The sequence below is a fragment of the Somniosus microcephalus genome, chromosome 1 (genome assembly GCF_052327205.1).
Source record: "Somniosus microcephalus isolate GS21.2 chromosome 1, FLI_Smic_1.0, whole genome shotgun sequence".
NCBI lineage: Eukaryota > Metazoa > Chordata > Chondrichthyes > Squaliformes > Somniosidae > Somniosus > Somniosus microcephalus.
The window spans coordinates 97388619-97406998 of record NC_140987.1 but is presented as its reverse complement, the minus strand read 5'-3'; the positions used below and the strand labels follow the sequence as shown (position 1 = coordinate 97406998).

The window sequence follows — 18380 nt, the reverse complement described above, 5'->3', positions numbered from 1 at the left end:
GCCATGATAAAAAATTGGCCCTTAGTGTTAGGGGGGATTAAATACGTGGGGTTACGGGGTTAGGGCTTGTGTGGGATGGCTGTCGGTGTAGGGACCGGGTGCTAGGGTTTGGATGATCAGCCATGATCTCGTTGAATGGCGGAGCAGGCTCGAAGGGCCGAATGGCCTACTCCTGCTCCTATCTTCTATGTTTCTATGTAAGGTTCGATCTCTGATCCGTGCTGCATTAGTTGATCTCGGCTAGGATGGTGGCGGTGCCTGTGATCCCACTTCTGACACCAATGTAAGATTTAGGATCACAGGCTCACACAGATTGCCCAACAGGGTTTTAGAAGTTGCAAGGCTTTTATTAAAGAGCTACAGTTTTAAAGCACAATCAGATATTACATATGGTTTAAGCTGAGTATAATAGACATACAACCCGTGACAGTAGAAAGGGATCTACGACTCCCCGAAGCGGAATGACACAACCGGACGGACGGGGAGGCAGTACAGTGGTCTCGGATTGGGTGGATTCCTGCAGTCTGCTGCAGTGGTCACTTCCGTTGGGTCATCTCTCAAGCTGCTGGAGGTGTTAGGCCATCAGCCACCTCAGAGGCTAAACTTAACCAAGGTGTTAGGCCGTAGCCACCTCGGAGAAGCCTGCGCCCCCTGACTGCCTGATTTCCTCTCTCGGTCGTCTATATTTATAGTTATTTCGGTGGGCTGGTAATCGCCTGGTGTCAATCATTTGATCCCCCATCCTATTGTCCAATTGTGAAGCGGGAAGGCAACCCTCGCCGTCCCTTTCTGCATGACTGACAAGGCCTCCCTCTTATCTTTCTGAGGAATGTTTTGTCAAGTTTCTTCAAGGGCATTTTATGGCTTCGTGGCTCCTTGTTATCTAGCAGGTGCTATCCTCCCTGTTTCCTTGCATTTTACAATTCCCTTATCACTTCTATTTGTCTTTTGATGCTTGATATTCGACCTTGCTGGCATTTATGCTATCTTTTTCTGCTTGCCTGTTGTCAGTCTCTGTTCTAAGAATTAAAACCCATCTTTGAATCTAACAGCTATTTCTTACAGGCACTAAAATTGACCTCCGTGCCCCCAGACAAGGAAAGGCAAAAATTGGTTAGGGTTCCTATTTCTGATCATTAAACCGTGACCCCTGTTGGAAAGTGTTTGCAGGTGGGCTCAAGGAGCTCAAAACCAATAAACACCTAGAGATGGTGTATATCTGAGGCTGCTAAAAATGCTGGTGGTCATCCTGTGGGAGTCAATAAATACAGAAGCAGTCCCATTGAATTGGAAACGGGCCAATTTGGTACCTATTTTCAAAGGTATCCTGGGCAACTAGACCCCTTAGTACTTTTGAGGATTACCTATATAAAATAACCTAATAAATGATGATCAACATGGTTTCAGAAGGGGGAGATCCTGCCTGTCCAACCCCCCTTGACATTTTTGGGATGTGACATCCTGAATGGACATTAGGAAGTCTATAATGTAGTGTATCTAGATTCCCAGAAAGACCTTGAAATTCCACATGAAAGACTGCTACACAGACTTACAGCTGCGAGTATCCTAGGGAAAATTTGGAAGTGCTTAAGGAATTGGCTGAAAGAGAAGAAACGGCAGGTACTGGTTAGAAAAGAGATGTTCAGCTGGGGAGGTGTACTAATTGGGAGTGCTCCAGGCATCAGTACCTCTGCCCCTACTGTTTTTAATCTACATAAACAACCTGGATTTAGAAACTCAATACAAGTTGGTTTGGTTCAAATCACAGATGATACTGAATTAAGGGGAGATCTGGTGATCAAGGCTCAAAGGAAACATCCAAGCCTTGGAAGCAGTGCAGAAAAAGGCCAATCCTGGTGCTGAAGACTGAGTTATAGGCTCATCGGTGATGCCTCTCTGTCGAATAGCCTGCCAATATTTGCTTTCCAGCTTTGAACCACTTACTGGCTCCTAAGGAAATCTATCCCAACATTAGCAGCTTGCAAAATAGGATTAAGCTGAAGATAGATGGGAATATGCAGCTGCAGTCTGCTACATTTAAAAAATATTAGCTCTTGCATAGAACCATAGATGTTTACAGCACAGAAGGTGGGCACGCGGCCCATTGTGTCTGTACTTGCTCTTTATCAGACTAAATTTCTCTCCACGGATGTTGCCTGACCTGCTGAGTTTTTCCAGCATTTTCTGTTGTTGATCCAAAACTAAGCCTGATGCTCTATTCTCTCCCCATATCTTGTATCCTCCTCTGTTTCAAATGTTTATCTAATTTTCCCTGAAAAGAAGCAAAGGATTCTGCCTTAGCCAATCCCTGTGGCAAAGTATTGTCTTTCAACAACTTTCTGTGCAAAGAAATTTCTCCTAACATCTCTGTTCACTTAATCATGCCTGTCAGCCAACGTCCCAGACTCCTTCATCACCATCCCTGGGTATGTCCTGTCCCACCGGCAGGACAGACCCAGCAGAGGTGGCAGCACAGTGGTACGTAGTCAGGAGGGAGTGGCCCTGGGAGTCCTCAAAATCAACTCTGGACCCCATAAAGTCTCATGGCATCAGGTCAAACATGGGCAAGGAAACCTCCTGCTGATTGCCACCTACCGCCCTCCCTCAGCCGATGTATCAGTACTCCTCCATGTTGAACACCACTTGGAAGAAGCACTGAGGGTAGTAAGGGCACAGAACGTACTCTGGGTGGGGGACTTCAATGTCCAGCACCAAGAGTGGCTCAGTAGCACCACTGTTGGCCGAGTCCTGAAGAACATCGCTGCCAGACTGGGCCTGCGGCAGGTGGTGAGAGAACTAAAACAAGGGAAATACATACTTGACCTTGTCTTCAACAATCTACCTATCGCATATGCATCTGTCCATGACAGTATTGGTAGAAGTGATCACCGCACAGTCCGTATGGAGACAGAGTCCCATCTTCACACTGAGGACACTCTTCATCGTGTTGTGTGGCTAGATGGAATAGATTCAGAACAGATATAGCAGCTCAAAACTGGGCATCCATGTGGTGCTGTGGGCCATCAGCAGCAGCAGAATTGTATTCCACCACAATCTGTAACCTCATGGCCCAGCATATCCCTCACTCTACCATTATCATCAAGCCAGGGGACCAACCCTGGTTCAATAAGGAGTGCAGAAGAGCATGCCAGGAGCAGCACCATGTGTACCTAAAAATGAGGTGCCAACCTGGTGAAGCTATAACACAGAACTACATGCATGCTAAACAGCATGCTATAGGCAGAGCTAAGCGATCCCACAACCAACGGATCAGATCAAAGCTCTGCAATCCTACCATATCCAGTCATGAATGCTGGTGGACAATTAACAAGAGGAGGAGGCTCCATGAATATCCCCATCCTCAATGATAGTGGAGCCCAGCACGTGAGTGCAAAAGACAAGGCTGAAGCATTCGCAACCATCTGCAGCCAGAGGTGCTGAGTGGATGATCCATAATTGCCTCCTCCTGAGGTCCCCACCACCACAGAAGCCAGTCTTCAGCCAATTCGATTCACTCCACATGATATCAAGAAACGGCTGAGCGCACTGGATACAGCAAAGGCTATGGGCCCCAACAACATCCTGGCTGTCGTGCCGAAGACTTGTTCTCCAGAACAGGCCGCGTCGCTAGCCAAGCTGTTCCAATACACCTACAACACTGGCATCTATCCAACAATGTGGAAAATTGCCCAGGTATGCCCTGTCCATTAAAAGCAGGTCAAATCCAATCCGGCCAATTACCGCCCCATCAGTCTACTCTCTCAATCATCAGCAAAGTGTTGGAAGGTGTCGACAGTGCTATCAAGTGGCACATACTCGCCAATAACCTGCTCACTGATGCTCAGTTTGGGTTCCACCAGGACCACTCGGCTCCAAACCTCATTACAACCTTGGTCCAAACATGGACACGAGCTGAATTCCAGAGGTGAGGTGAGAGTGACTGCCCTTGACATCAAGGCAGCTTTTGACCGGGTGTGGCGTCAAGAAGCCCTAGTAAAACTGAAGTCAACAGGAATCGGGGTGGAAAACACTCCACTGGTTGGAGTCATACCTAGCACAAAGGAAGATGGTTGTGGTTGTTGGAGGCCAATCATCTCAGCCCCAGGACATCTCTGCAGGAGTTCCTCGGGGCAGTGTCCTCAGCCCAACCATCTTCAGCTGCTTCATCAGTGAACTTCCCTCCATCATAATGGGGATATAATGGGTCATAGTGGGGATATTCACTGATGATTGCATAGTGTTCAGTTCCAGTTGCAACTCCTCAGATAATTGAACAATCCATGCCCATATGCAGCAAGACCTGGATGACATTCAGGCTTGGGCTGATGAGTGGAAAGTAACATTCGCGCTACATAAGTGCCAAGCAATGACTATCTCCAACAAGAGGGAGTCTAACCAGCTCCCCTTGATATTCAACGGCATTACCATCGTCCAATTCCCCCACCATCAACATCCTGGGGGTCACCATTGAAGAGGAACTTAACTGGACCAGCCACATAAATACTGTGGCTACAAGAGCAGGTCAGAGGCTGGGTATTCTGCAGCGAGCGTCTCGCCAGACTCCACAAAGCCTTTCCACCATCTACAAGGCACAAGTCAGGAGTGTGATGGAATACTCTCCACTTCCCTGGATGAGTGCAACTCCAACAATGCTCAAGAACCTCAACACCATCCAGGACAAAGCAGCCTGCTTGATTGACACCCCATCCACCACCTTAAACATTCACTCCCTCCACCGTGGCTGCAGTGTGTACCATCTACAAGATGCACTGCAGCAACTCCCAAACCCACGACCTCTACCACCTAGAAGGACATAGGCAGCAGGCGCATGGGAACAACACCACCTCCAAGTTCCCCTCCAAGTCACACACCATCTTGACTTGGAAATATATCGCCGTTCCTTCATAGTCGCTGAGTCAAAATCCTGGAACTCCCTCCCTAACAGCACTATGGGAGTACCTTCAGCGCATGGACTGCAGCTGTCCAAGAAGGCAGCTCACCACCACCTTCTCAAGGTCAGTTAGGGATGGGCAATAAATACTGGCCTTGCCAGCGAAAAGTAATTTGAAATTGATAATCCTTCATCACTAAGTCCCCAACCAGGGGAAATTGTCTTTCCTCATTAATGTTACCAAACTCCATAATTTTAAAAACTTCTATTAAATCTCAACTTTGCTTTCTCTGCTCCAGTGGAAACAGTTCCAGTATCTCAAGTCTCTCCTTGCAAATATAGTTTACCCATTCATGGCATTATCCTCATGAATCTCTGCTGGATGCTCTCTCTGGCTTTAATCTCCTTTCTATATAGGGTGCCCAAAACTGCACAGTGTACTCTAACTGTGGCCTAACCAATGCTTTGTATAACTCCATCAATACTTCTTTACTTGTATACTTTAAGTCTCTATTTATAAAACCCAATTTTATTGGCCCTTTTTTTTTTTAAGCTTTATCTGCCTGCACTTGAACTTTCAGGGGATTATTTTAATCCCTAGGTGTCTGGTCAACCACACCCTTCAGTGTCTTTCCATTAAATGTATGCTCCCATTTTTACTCACACTTGTCCATATTAAATTGCATCTACCACCTGTCTGTCTATTCTGCTAACCTTTCTGCCTTCCTGAAATTTTAACAGTCCTCATTATTTGACAAACTTTCTACTTTTGTGTCCTCAGCAAATATTGAGATGTGTTCCCTTTTCGCGAGTATAAATCATCTATAAATGATTATCACTTGGCTTAAAATTTAAAGAAAAAAATAACATTTTTAATTACATTATTCATGATTTCTAATTTTTTTTAAGTTTATTTTTTTGTCTTTTACCCTAAACCAAACACTTGTGAAACTTGTGAGGGTAACATGATAGTTTGCAGCCTGATCTTTCTACACTCTTCCTGCAGTGCCTAAGGAAAGCCAATACTCTGAATGATGGTATCAACTTCCGAGGAGTGAATCCTCAGCTGCATCATGCTGATGAAAATTAGTTTCTAATGTGACTTTATAACGTAGGAATAAGGAATAACCAGCACTTACCCATGTGAAAATCTTTGATTCAAAAAAAACTTCCTACTCTTGACAGCACTGCTGATATTTAAATATCTATGAATTGTTGAGCTAAAAGCTCTGAATAAGAAAAATTTATTGCACTAAACAAAGTTCTTGGACTGAACAACAAACTAAGCTAAAGTTAATTAGATTACATAAAGTTTAGAAGAGTTCAAACAAAAAATAATTCTATGGTGTGTGAATGTTATTCCTTGTTGAAGATGTATGACATCCTGAAGAGTAGCATTTAGACCTTGAGAAGGTGTAAACAGATTGCACAATATCTGAAACGGGAGATGAACTATTAACCACCATAAAATGAAAGCAAATAGCAGAGATTGAATTAACCATACCTGACTTCAGCTGCACAAATACATTTTCAACAATTAACCTTTTCCATGGGAAGTATATTCTCATGAACTGCCAAATTCTATAAATGTCAACAGTAGGCATCTATACATTTGATGTCTTAGCCACTCTTTGATAAGTTTTACAGATACAGTGCCACAGTGTTGAAGCCAAAGTTAATCGGTGAATTTTTTTTTAAATTTGTTTTTTATGGGATGTCACTGGCGCAAGGCCAGGAATTATTGCCCATCCCTAATTGCCCTTGAGAAGGTGGTGGTGAGCCGCCTTGAACCGCTGCAGTCTATGTGGTGAAGGTACTCCCACAGTGCTGTTAGGGAGGGAGTTCCAGGATTTTGACCCGGCGACGATGAAGGATCGGCGATATACTTCCAAGTCGGGCTGGTATGTGACTTGGAGGGGAACTTGGAGGTGGTGGTGTTCCCATGCGCCTGCTGCCCTTGTCCTTCTAGGTGGTAGAGGTCGTGGGTAGAAACCTTGGCAAGTTGCTGCAGTACATCTTGTAGATGGTACACACTGCAGCCACGGTGCACCGGTGGTGGAGGGAGTGAATGTTTAAGGTGGTGAATGGGGTGCCAATCAAGCGGGCTGCTTTGTCCTGGATGAGTCAAACTTCTTGAATGTTGTTGGAGCTGCACTCATCCAGGCAAGTGGAGAGTATTCCATCACACTCCTTACTTGTGCCTTGTAGATGGAGGAAAGGCTTTGGGGAGTCAGGAGGTGAGACACTCGCCGCAGAATACCTAACCTCTGACCTGCTCTTGTTGCCACAGTATTTATATGGCTGGTCCAGTTAAGTTTCTGGTCAGTGGTGATCCCCCTGGATGCTGATGGTGGGAGATTTGGCTATGGTAATGCCGTTGAATGTCAAGGGACGGTGGTTAGACTCGCTTGTTGGAGATAGTCATTGCCTGGCACTTGTGTGGCGCGAATGTTACCTGCCACTTATCAGCCCAAGCCTGAACGTCATCCAGTTCTTGATGCATGCGGGCATGGACTGCTTAACTATCTGAGGAGTTGTGAATGGTGCTGAACACTCTGCAGTCATCAGCGAACATCCCCATTTCTCAACTTGTGTTGGAGGGAAGGTCATTGATGAAGCAGCTGAAGATGGTTGGGCCTAGGACACTGCCCTGAGGAACTCCTGCAGCGATGTCCTGGGGCTGCGATGATTGACCTTCAACCACCACAGCCATCTTCCTTTGTGCTAAGTATGACTCCAGCCAGTGGAGAGTTTTCCCCCCCGATTCCCATTGACTTCAGTTTTACTCTGGCTCCTTGATCCCACACTTGGTCAAATGCTGCCTTGATGTCAAGGGCAGTCACTCACCTCACTTCTGGAATTCAGCTTCTTTGTCCATGTTTGGACCAAGGCTGTAATGAGATCTGGAGCCGAGTGGTCTTAGCGGAACCCAACTGGGCATCAGTGAGCAGGTTATTGGTGAGTAAGTGCCGTCTGATGGCACTGTTGATAACACCTTCCATCACTTTGCTGATGATTGAGAGTAGACCGATGCGGCGGTAATTGGCCGGGTTGGTTGTGTCCTGCTTTTTGTGGACAGGACATACCTGGGCAGTTTTCCAAATTGTCGGATAAATGCCAGTGTAGTAGCTGTACAGGAACAGCTTGGCTAGAGGCGCGGCTAGTTCTGGAGCACAAGCCTTCAGCATGATAGCCGGGATGTTGTCGGGGCCCATTGCCTTTGCTGTATCCAGTGCGCTCAGCCGTTTCTTGATATCACATGCAGTGAATTGGCTGAAGACTGGTTTCTGTGATGGAGCGGACCTCAGGAGTAGGCTGATATAGATCATCCACTCAGCACTTTTGGCTGAAAATGGTTGCAAATGCTTCAGCCTTGTCTTTTGCACTCACGTGCTGGGCTCCACCATCATTGAGGATGGGGATATTCTTGGAGCCTCCTCCTCCCATTAATTGTTTAATGGTTCACCACCATTCACGACTGGATGTGGCAGGACTGCAGAGCTTTGATCTGATCCGTTGATTGTGGGATCGCTTAGCCCTGTCTATAGCATGCGGCTTCCACTTTGTAGCATGCATGTAGTCCTGTGTTGCAGCTTCCCCAGGTTGGCACCTCATTTTTAGGTACGCCTGGTGCTGCTCCTGGCATGCTCTTCTACACTCCTTATTAAACCAGGTTTGGTCTCCTGACTTGATGGTAATGATAGAGTGAGGGATATGTTAGGCCATGAGGTTACAGATTGTGTAACATCGTTATTTTGGAATTAGATGTTTGCAACATTTTCCATCAGCGTTTTCCACAACACTTGGTCTGCTGTATTTCATTGCTGTTTCTGTGCACCTTATAATTTGCCACCTATTTACAGAATTGCTACTTTATTTCATTCGTTCATGGGATGTGGACGTCGCTGGCAAGGCCAGCATTTATTGCCCATCCCTAATTGCCCTTGAGAAGGTTGTTCTGGCACTTGTTCTGACAGGAAGGCTGTCTGAGTTCAAAGCAGTGTCCTTGGCCAGCGTGGTTTGATCATCAGGTCAACGTTAATAAAATAAACCTTGCAGCCCATTTGGTTCCAGTTCCGTACACTAAGAAGTGTATAAGTAAATAACAATTGTAAATATAATAACAAAATACAGGAAACTGGTTTATCCGGAGGTTGTATGTCCGGAAACCTCGATCTAACGGCAGAAATCGGCAGCCGTTTTGGTTAGGTTTTTTTTCTTCTAGCATTTTTTTTTTTTTTTTTTAATAACAGTCAGGCTCTGGAAAGCGTCTCTGTAGCTTAGCAACAGCTTCAGAGACGCTTCCAAGGTACGGGCCGAGTGTTTACAAGCTGTTGCTAAGCAACAGTGTTTGTTGTCAGATACGGAGATGAAAACCTCCGTATCCTTCAACGTTAGCGCTGGTCTATCCGAAGTTTTGATAGATCGGCAGCAGCTCGGTCCCGTCGGTGCCGGATATCGCGAAGTTTCCTGTACTGCGGATGCTGGAAATTTGAAATAACAACAGAAAATGCTGGAAATACTCAGCAGGCCAGGCAGCATCCGTGGAGAGAGAAAAAGAGTTAGCGTTTCAGTTCTGATGAAGGGTCCCAGACCTGAAACGTTAACTCTGTTTCTCTCTTCACTGATGCTGCCTGGCCTGCTGAGTATTTCCAGCATTTTCTGTTGTTATAACAATTGTTTAATGTTTTGCTAAATATATCAATGTAGAAGAACAGAATTCAGAGGGTTTTTTTTAAAGCAGAAAATGTGAGCCAAAAGAGGAAGCATCATTTAGCTTGCCGACTAGAAATACTACCCTGTATGTAATTTTACACATATAGGTAGAAATATGATGTTGTCAAACGAGGAAATATTGCTCGAGCTACTGTCCCTGTAAGAAGTTCCACCTTGGCCATCTCAATGACCCATTCTGCTGTTTCTTGGTCTCGCTCTGAGCAGGCTACCAATTTTTTTTATTCTGTTATAGTCTGGTCTGATTTCTCCCATATCCGAGAAAATTCCATCAACATGTTTTGGTTTTGCTAGTTGTCAGTTTAGATTTTCTTCAGCCTATCAAAGCAGAAAGGGAGCGCTTAATTGAAATTATATCATATTATAGTTTTTGGTGTAGACTGTGCTGGAAGCGAAGTGTATGGATGGTGCTCCAAATTTGTAAAGCACCCTAAGTCCTCCTTATATGACATGGAACAATATGACAGAATAATGTGGTTATGATTGATAACTGCTTTAAAAATACAGGAAACTCTCTTTTAACTGGCACCTAAATATCCGGAAACACCTCTTAACCGGCAAAATTCAGGAGTAGGTTCAGATAAGTTTTACTATATATTAGTGGCCGTGTAACCGGGGTTCCTGGATCTGTGGCCGTGTAACCGGGACTCATGTACAAGTGCCGAGTAACCGGGGCTCCTGCACCTGTGGCCGTGTACTGGGCTCTCGTACCTTGGTAAGTATACCTCTCTGTAATCCGGACTTTTTGATCAACCGGCACCACGCCGGTCCCGTCGGTGCCGGATAAAAGAGTTTCCTGTAGTTGACTTGCACAGCGCGCAAATTAAATACCATTACAAAATCTGTGAATGTGTCATAGCCTTGTAGCACACTCCTGCCAATCTGCTATTCTCTTGTGTAGATGTTTGTGATCATGTGCTTCCACATTATTATTTGTTCAGTAAATAGATTGGAATTTTAAAATGAATTCTTTTTTCCGTAAAACTCGCAGCAAAATCAGTCAAAGTTAAAATAAAGCTTGGTCGAAAGGACAGTGACAAAAGTCGTGAAAAAGGAAAAAGCAAGAAACGGCTGGGTCGTACTAAAATCAAGCCCGTCATTAGTGATGATGACAGTGATGATGACCAAGATGACAATGTAAGTTTTCAATTCAGAAGATGATTTATTATTGAGAATTGCATTTGAAACACAGCCTGGAATACAGAAATCTTCAGTTTGCAAACATATTTTGTATGTGCAGCCTGGCTACGTCAAGTTGAATAAAACTGACAAAGTTGTCACTTCAGTGTGTAGCATAAGAACATAAGAAATAGGAGCAGGAGTAGGCCAATCGGCCCCTCGAGCCTGCTCCACCATTCAATAAGATCATGGCTGATCTGATCCTAACCTCAAATCTACAATCACTCTACATCCCTCCCGAACCCATGTGATCTCCTGGGAGAGGCGAAAAACCAGGAAAAAAAAACAATGGCCAATTTGGGAGAAAAAAATCTGGGAAATTCCTCGCCGACCCATCTAGGCGATCAAAACTCGTCCAGGAGATCACTGTCCCTATATTTTCTACAGTACTTACCTTCTGTAAAAGGTGATCTCCACCCCAGCCAGGAACAGGAATAGAACCATCTCCTGAAATCTAACACAGAATTAGAACACAAAAAGTAGGAGCAGAACCAGGCTACACGGCCCTTGGGCCCACTCCGTTACCCACAGGGCCATGACCATTCCGAACATAGACTCATGTCCAATTTCCTGCCTGCTTCCCGTAACCCCTAATTCCCTTTACTTCTAAGAAACTGTCTATTTCTGTTTTAAATTTATTTAATGATGTAGCTTCCACAGCTTTCTGGGGCAGCAAATTCCACAGACCTACTACCCTCTGAGTGAAGAAGTTTCTCCTCATCTCAGTTTTGAAAGAGCAGCCCCTTATTCTAAGATTATGCCCCCTAGTTCTAGTTTCACCCATCATTGGGAACATCCTCACCACATCCACCCGATCAAGCCCCTTCACAATCTTATATGTTTCAATAAGATTGCCCCTCATTCTTCTGAACTCCAATGAGTAGAGAGTCCCAATCTACTCAACATGGCAGCACGGTGGCATAGTGGTTAGCACTGTTGCCTCACAGCGCCAAGGACCCAGGTTCGAATCTGGCCTCGGGTGACTGTCTGTGTGGAGTTTGCACATTCTCCCCGTGTTTGCGTGGATTTCCTCCGGGTGCTCCGGTTTCCTCCCACAGTCCAAAGATGTGCGGGTTAGGTTGATTGGCTATGATAAATTGACCCTTAGTATTAGGGGGATTAAATACGTGGGGTTACAGGGATAGAGTGGGATATGTGTTGGTGTAGGGGTTACGGGGATCGGGTGGGATATGTGTCGGTGCAGGCTCGATGGGCCGAAATGGCCTCTATCTGCACTGTGGGGTTTCTGTGATTTCTGTGATCTCCTCATATGTCCATCCCCTCATCCCCGGGATTAACCGAGTGAGCCTTCTTTGTACTGACTCGAGAGCAAGTATGTCTTTTCTTAAGTATGAACACCAAAACTGTATGCAGTATTCCAGGTGCGGTCTCACCAATACCTTGTACAACCTCCCTGTTTTTATATTCTATCCCCCTAGCAATAAAAGCCAACATTCCATTGGCCTTCTTGATCACTTGCTGCACCTGCATACTAACTTTTTGAGTTTCGTGCACCAGGACCCCCAGATCCCTTTTGTACTACAGTACTTTCCAGTTTCTTGCCATTAAGATAATAACTTGCTCTATGATTTTTCCTGCCAAAGTGCATAACCTCACACTTTCCAGTATTGTATTCCATCTGCCAAATCTCTGCCCACTTACTTAGCCTGCCTATGTCCCCTTGCAGGTTTTTTATGTCCTCCTCACTCACTACTTTCCTTCCCATCTTTGTATCATCTGCAAACTTTGATATGTTACACTCGGTCCCCTCCTCCAAATCATTAATATAGATTGTAAAGAGTTGGGGACCCAGCACTGACCCCTGTGGAACACCACTAGTTACTGATTGCCAGTCTGAGAACGAACCATTTATCCCAACTCTGTTTTCTGTTAGATAGCCAATCCTCCACCCATGCCAGAATATTACCCCCAATCCCGTGATTTTTTTATCTTGAGCAAGAATCTTTTGTGTGGCACCTTGTCAAATGCCTTTTGGAAGTCTAAATACACTACATCCACTGGTTCCCCTTTATCCACCCTGTATGTTACTTCCTCAAAGAACTCAAGCAAATTTGTCAAACATGACGTCCCCTTCATAAAACCATGCTGACTTTGTCCTATTAAATTACGTTTATCCAAATATCCCGTTACTGTCTCCTTAATAATGGACTCTAAAATTTACCAACCACAGATGTTAGGCTAACCGGTCTATAGTTTCCAGCCTTCTGCCTACTACCCTTTTTTAAATAAGGGTGTTCCATTAGCAGTTTTCCAATCTGCCAGGACCTTTGCTGAGTCCAGGGAGTTTTGGAAAATTATTACCAATGCATCCACAATCCCTACCGCCACTTCCCTCAAGACACTAGGATGTAAGCCATCAGGTCCAGGGGATTTATCCGCCTTGAGTCCCATTATTTTACCAAGTACCACTTCCTTAGTGATTTTAATTGTATTTAGCTCCTCCACCCCTAGAGCCCCCTGTTTGTCCAGTGTTGGGATATTCTTAGTGTCCTCTACCGTAAAGACTGACACAAAATAATTGTTCAGCGTTTTTGCCATCTCCATGTTTCCCAGCATTAATTTCCTGGTCTCATCCTCTAAGGGACCAACATTTACTTTAGCCACCCTTTTTTCTTTTTATATAACTATAGAAACTTTTGCTATCTGTTTTTATATTTTTTGCTAATTTACTTTCATAATCTATCTTCCCTTTCTTAATCAATCTTTTAGTTATTTTTTGCTGTCTTTTAAAGACTTCCCAATCTTCTATCCTCCCACTAGATTTGGCTACCTTATATGCCCTTTTTTTTAGTCGGATACTATCCTTAATTACTTTACCTAGCCAAGGATGGCTATCTTTTCTTTTACACCCTTTTTTCCTCAGTGGAATATATATTTTTTGGAAGTTGTAAAATAACTCCTTAAATGTACACCACTGATCATGTACCGTCTTACCCTTTCATCTATTTTCCCAGTCCACTCTAATCAATTCCGCTCTCATACCTTTATAGTCTCCTTTATTCAAGCTCCGCACGCTTGTTTGAGATCCAACCTTCTCGCCCTCTAATTGAATATGGAATTCAACCATGTTATGGTCACTCATTCCAAGGGGATCCTTTACTAGGACATTTTTAGTTAATCCTGTCTCATTACACAGGACCAAATCTAAGGTTGCTTGCCCCCTGGTCGGTTCAGTAACATACTGCTCAAGAAACCCATCCCTAATACACTCAATGAACTCATCCTCAAGGCTGCCCTGCCCAATTTGATTTGTTCAGTTAATATGATAGTTAAAATCCCCCATAATTATAGCTGTTCCCTTACTACAAGCCTCAACTATTTCCTGATTTAATATGAATGCCTATGAATTCAAATTAGAGCAGTTTCTTTTGTGGCCTTTTAGATCATTTACATGTGGTAGCAGAAATAGTTTTCCTGAATGTTGCACTTCTCTGCTATTATTAAGTTTTATTTTATGGCTGACCTCCACTTTTTTATTCTGAGTTGTGAGCAATGTTCCCTATAAGCTGTGCGGCCGCGCAACATTCCAGGGGTCCCGCGCAGCCGGTGAGCCGGCTTTTGAATTGGAAAAAACCGCACATGCACGGAATTTTGAATGGGCTGCGCGGCCCACAGAAAAAAATTACAGGGATCATTGGTTGTGAGTATGCCCTATTTGTGTGGTTCATGAAGGGGAATAACTATTTTTGCTCCCATCCCCCATGATGTCTGTTACGATAATATGACTAAAGTTTCAAAGTAAGCTTATCCGATAAGTCCTTCCATTGTTCTGAGCCTTATGGCCTGAAATCACTTTAGTTTATTTAAATACTGTAAGAATTTTAGGTAAGGGTTTTGGAGTCCATTGCAGTACATTTCTTCCTGTTCAAGTAACCTTTAATATTCATATACCCATTAAACAATTAGAGACCCTATGTATAAACAAAAAACACTTCTTTTCATGACTCTGCTAATTAATTAGTATATTTAACAAAATGGCATTGAAACCCTGTCTGATTTTTATACTGTTTATACAAGTAGTATTTCTGTTGCCATTAGAAATGCTAATAATTTTGATCCTAACACTAAATTGCCATTTTCAATATCATTCAACTGGCCTGAGTTTCAAAGACTGCATATGAGACGGTGGTTTGTTAAGCTCAACATTGCATCTTTCGGTCTGTCTGGGTTAGTGTTGTATCAGAGCAACTGTTTTAAATACGCAGAACGGGCCTAGATTTTCTGCTGGAGTCGGGCTCGGGTGCTGGCAGAACAATGCGTGTGAGATTCTCCACCACCTCTTCACTTTGGCTGGAAGTGATGAGTAAGGCAGCATAAAATATAATCTCCCAGATATGGGTGGACGTAATCAAATGCGCATCATTCGACACAAGGAACACCTTTTCGTCCTTGACATCCCGAATTGCAATGGGTGGCAGAGGGGCTGTTTAAAATTTTAAAAGTCTGTAATCAGTACCGTTCTCATGAATTTGAATAAACATTTTTTTGTTTAAAACAACATCAAGGAGGCCAACATCACATTACACCTAATTCCCCCAACACCAGAAAACCAGAATGGGTCCGAGCGCATCTTTGTGGCAGGTGCAGGTCCCGTCATGCTATATGGAAGTCTAGGACAGGGTCTTTTTAGAAATTTATTGTAAGGATACTTGTAAATATTATCCCAAAGGCGCACTTTTAATGTTAGCCGTTCTTGCTCCCTTTCCTTTTCCTCTCCCTATAATTTTCTAAGTATAAGGCATGACAGTGAGAGGAAAGCAACATTTTGCATCTCTGAATCAAATGTTAGCATTAAGCACATTGATTACAACTTACAAAGTGGCAAAACATGAACTCTAAAAATACCTTTATTAATGCTCCGGTTTCCTCTGCATCCAGCTTAATGCTTTGTTTTAAATTGCTTGATTATTGCTGTGCATGTGAACATCAATTACTGTACAAAACTGCTAATTTTGAGATTAAACCATATTGATTAAAATAAATCTATTGTAAATATTAGGACTTTTCATGCAGCTGAGAGCTAAGAAAATAAGTTTTAACCGAGTATGATTTGTCAGAGGCTCCTATACCACCACCTTTCTGCAAGATGCTTCATTTTCAAAATAGCTTATTTTCCTTCTAATTCTGAAATACCAATACCTGGGATTTATACATTCAGTAATTTGATTTTCACAGCTGAAGCAGCATGAAATTAATCTAGACATCCAATTTCTTTCAATTTTTTACATTCTGTTACCACTTGACATCAGCAGGAATGACTCAAAAGTCCACCACAGATTGTGTGGAAGGTAAATGTTTCCTGAAATATCCATTGTGCCACATCAGCCATGTGCGCATTAAACATCTACGTGCCTGTGGTTCCATATATAACAGATTGCTGCAACTCAAAGGAAACTCAAATGTTGTACATGTTTTATGAATAATTTAGTTTTAAATGTGGAAGCTGTTGTGCCAGCTAAATTGCTTTTAAAGGATATGGAAGCTAACAACAGCAGTTGTTCTGATGATGTGATATTTCATGAGAATTCATCTGCATTTAAAAAAAAAGTTTGAAAATTATGCCAAACATGTCAACATCCAGCTGCCAAAACTGATGTGATGCTATAAATTATATCTTGTTCCCTAGATTTAAAAATGTATCATGATCTCTTATGAAAATGCTCTTGTCAAACTCAATAAATTATTAATTTTCTTTCCTCCCCAGGACCAATCTGATATCAGTGGAAGTGAAGATGAATGATTTAATAAAAAATGTGAATTGCTTCATGGACAAATCTTTGTTTCAGTAACTTTATCAACTGTTTTGTTGCACAGCTATCCATAATTCCTCCTTCCCTCCTTTACCCTTCCCCAGCTTGTCCTTTTTCTGAAAAGTAAATCTGTTAGTAGAACAGTATAATCTTTAGTTTAGTTTTATGTAGGCATGACTGCAGTAAAATAATTTCATAAGTATACATCTGTTTGCATCACCATATATTTGCTTTATGCTCGTCAAATTGAGTAAAATTGCTTTTGAATTGTATCAGTTTATATATCCATTAAAACATGTCATAGCTTTTTTTGTGTTCCTAAAGGTCAATGTCTCCACAGCTTTAAATCCTGACAAATATAATTCAAGTGGAAAATTTGTACCATTATGCACATCCCTTTTTAGTTCAATTTGTTTTGAAAATATTGTTTTGCAACCAGTGCTGGTAATGAGCTTTTCCTTAAGTGTACTTAATTCTTGCTTTCTTTGCACAATGTCTTTGGTGTAACTGATTGCCCAAGGCAAATAAAATCTAATTCAGTTGTAAAGAGTGAACGTTTTTTTTGTCTGTGTTTATTTAAGCACTAATTAAGAATTTAGCAAGATTAGGATACTTCATGGGGAATCCTGAAATGTTATTTATATTGCCGCAATTGAGGTCAAGGTTAGTTAAAGGTCATCTCGTGAAAGAATTGTAAAACTGTATTTTGTGATTTCCTTGTGAATTATTTTTAGGCCTTGGTGCAAAAAGTTGCACAAATTAGCATACTGTGTAACAAAAGTTAATTTGAAGTATGTGGAAATGGATGGCAATTAAACCACATTCTGACATCTGAATAGCTTTGTGACAGTTCTACTTCGTAGGAGATGATGAAATATCATTTTTTCTTAAACATGACAATGATCTCTATGATATGCTCAATTAGAGGAAACTTAACACTGGTCTTGAGTAGTTTATTGATGCTTGTACTTCAGATTTTGAAATATATTGATTCCACCTCCTCACTTTAGCAGATGATGGACTAACTTATTGTGAACAAACAATGATAGAGCAGATGACTTTCCACTTGAATTCAAAAGACCCTCTTTCATAAAATACAAATTTCTTTTGACAGCTACTTAGAAGGAAACCCCAGAGATGCTAAAATTAAATGTAGCTTGATTGCATGAGGGGAGATGGCGCATTATTGGGATTTTTTTAATCATTTCAATTCAATTTGTGGTTATAATTTTAATTTGTAATTGATTTCCTTGTGTTTCCTCATGTAATTGCTTGTGAAAGTTTTGATCTATCAATATGTCAGAGAAAACTGTATTTTAAACTTGCCAATAAAAATAATAAATCCACAGAATTTCATGCATCATTATTTCTTAAATTTTCAATTTGTGGTTTAAAAAAGTCACTTTATATTAGTATTGCAGTATTATCGTATTATTGGCTTTGCAATACAATTCCAGTGTCAACTTTATTTTTACATATTCACTGTTTTGAGTGTTGACAGCTGGTTGAAATCTTAACTCCATTCTAAACTGAGCACATAAACTTAATTTGAAAATGTCAGGCCCGTGCCCTGACTGAGGTATGTCATGTGCCATGTAGATCCACAGGTTGGTGGAGGCATGTTTTGTACATGCAATGCAATTTTTTTTTTAATTTAATAAACCCAGATAATCAAAGGAAGGAATTCCAGGAGTAATTTTCCTTTTTAGTCCAGTGACGCCCTGTCCTATATCAAATGCTTGTTTCTCCTGTATGTCTTCAGTTTTGTTCTATGTTGCTGGCTGTAGTTATACACCTGTGCAGCT

At 42.4% G+C, this 18380-nt stretch overlaps 1 protein-coding gene across 5 annotated transcripts in view; it reads left to right on the top strand.

Moving 5' to 3' along the window:
• Nucleotides 1-17926, top strand: part of smarca2 (SWI/SNF related BAF chromatin remodeling complex subunit ATPase 2) — a 179628-nt gene extending 161702 nt beyond the window's left edge. For all 5 annotated transcript variants that reach the window (XM_085984253.1, XM_085984274.1, XM_085984260.1 and 2 more), the window contains exons 34-35: nucleotides 10617-10762; nucleotides 16530-17926. In XM_085984253.1, coding sequence (XP_085840379.1) covers nucleotides 10617-10762; nucleotides 16530-16565 — 182 coding nt within the window. In that variant the 3' untranslated portion in view covers nucleotides 16566-17926. The remainder of the gene's footprint in view (nucleotides 1-10616; nucleotides 10763-16529) is intronic.
• Nucleotides 17927-18380: the final 454 nt, after the last annotated feature.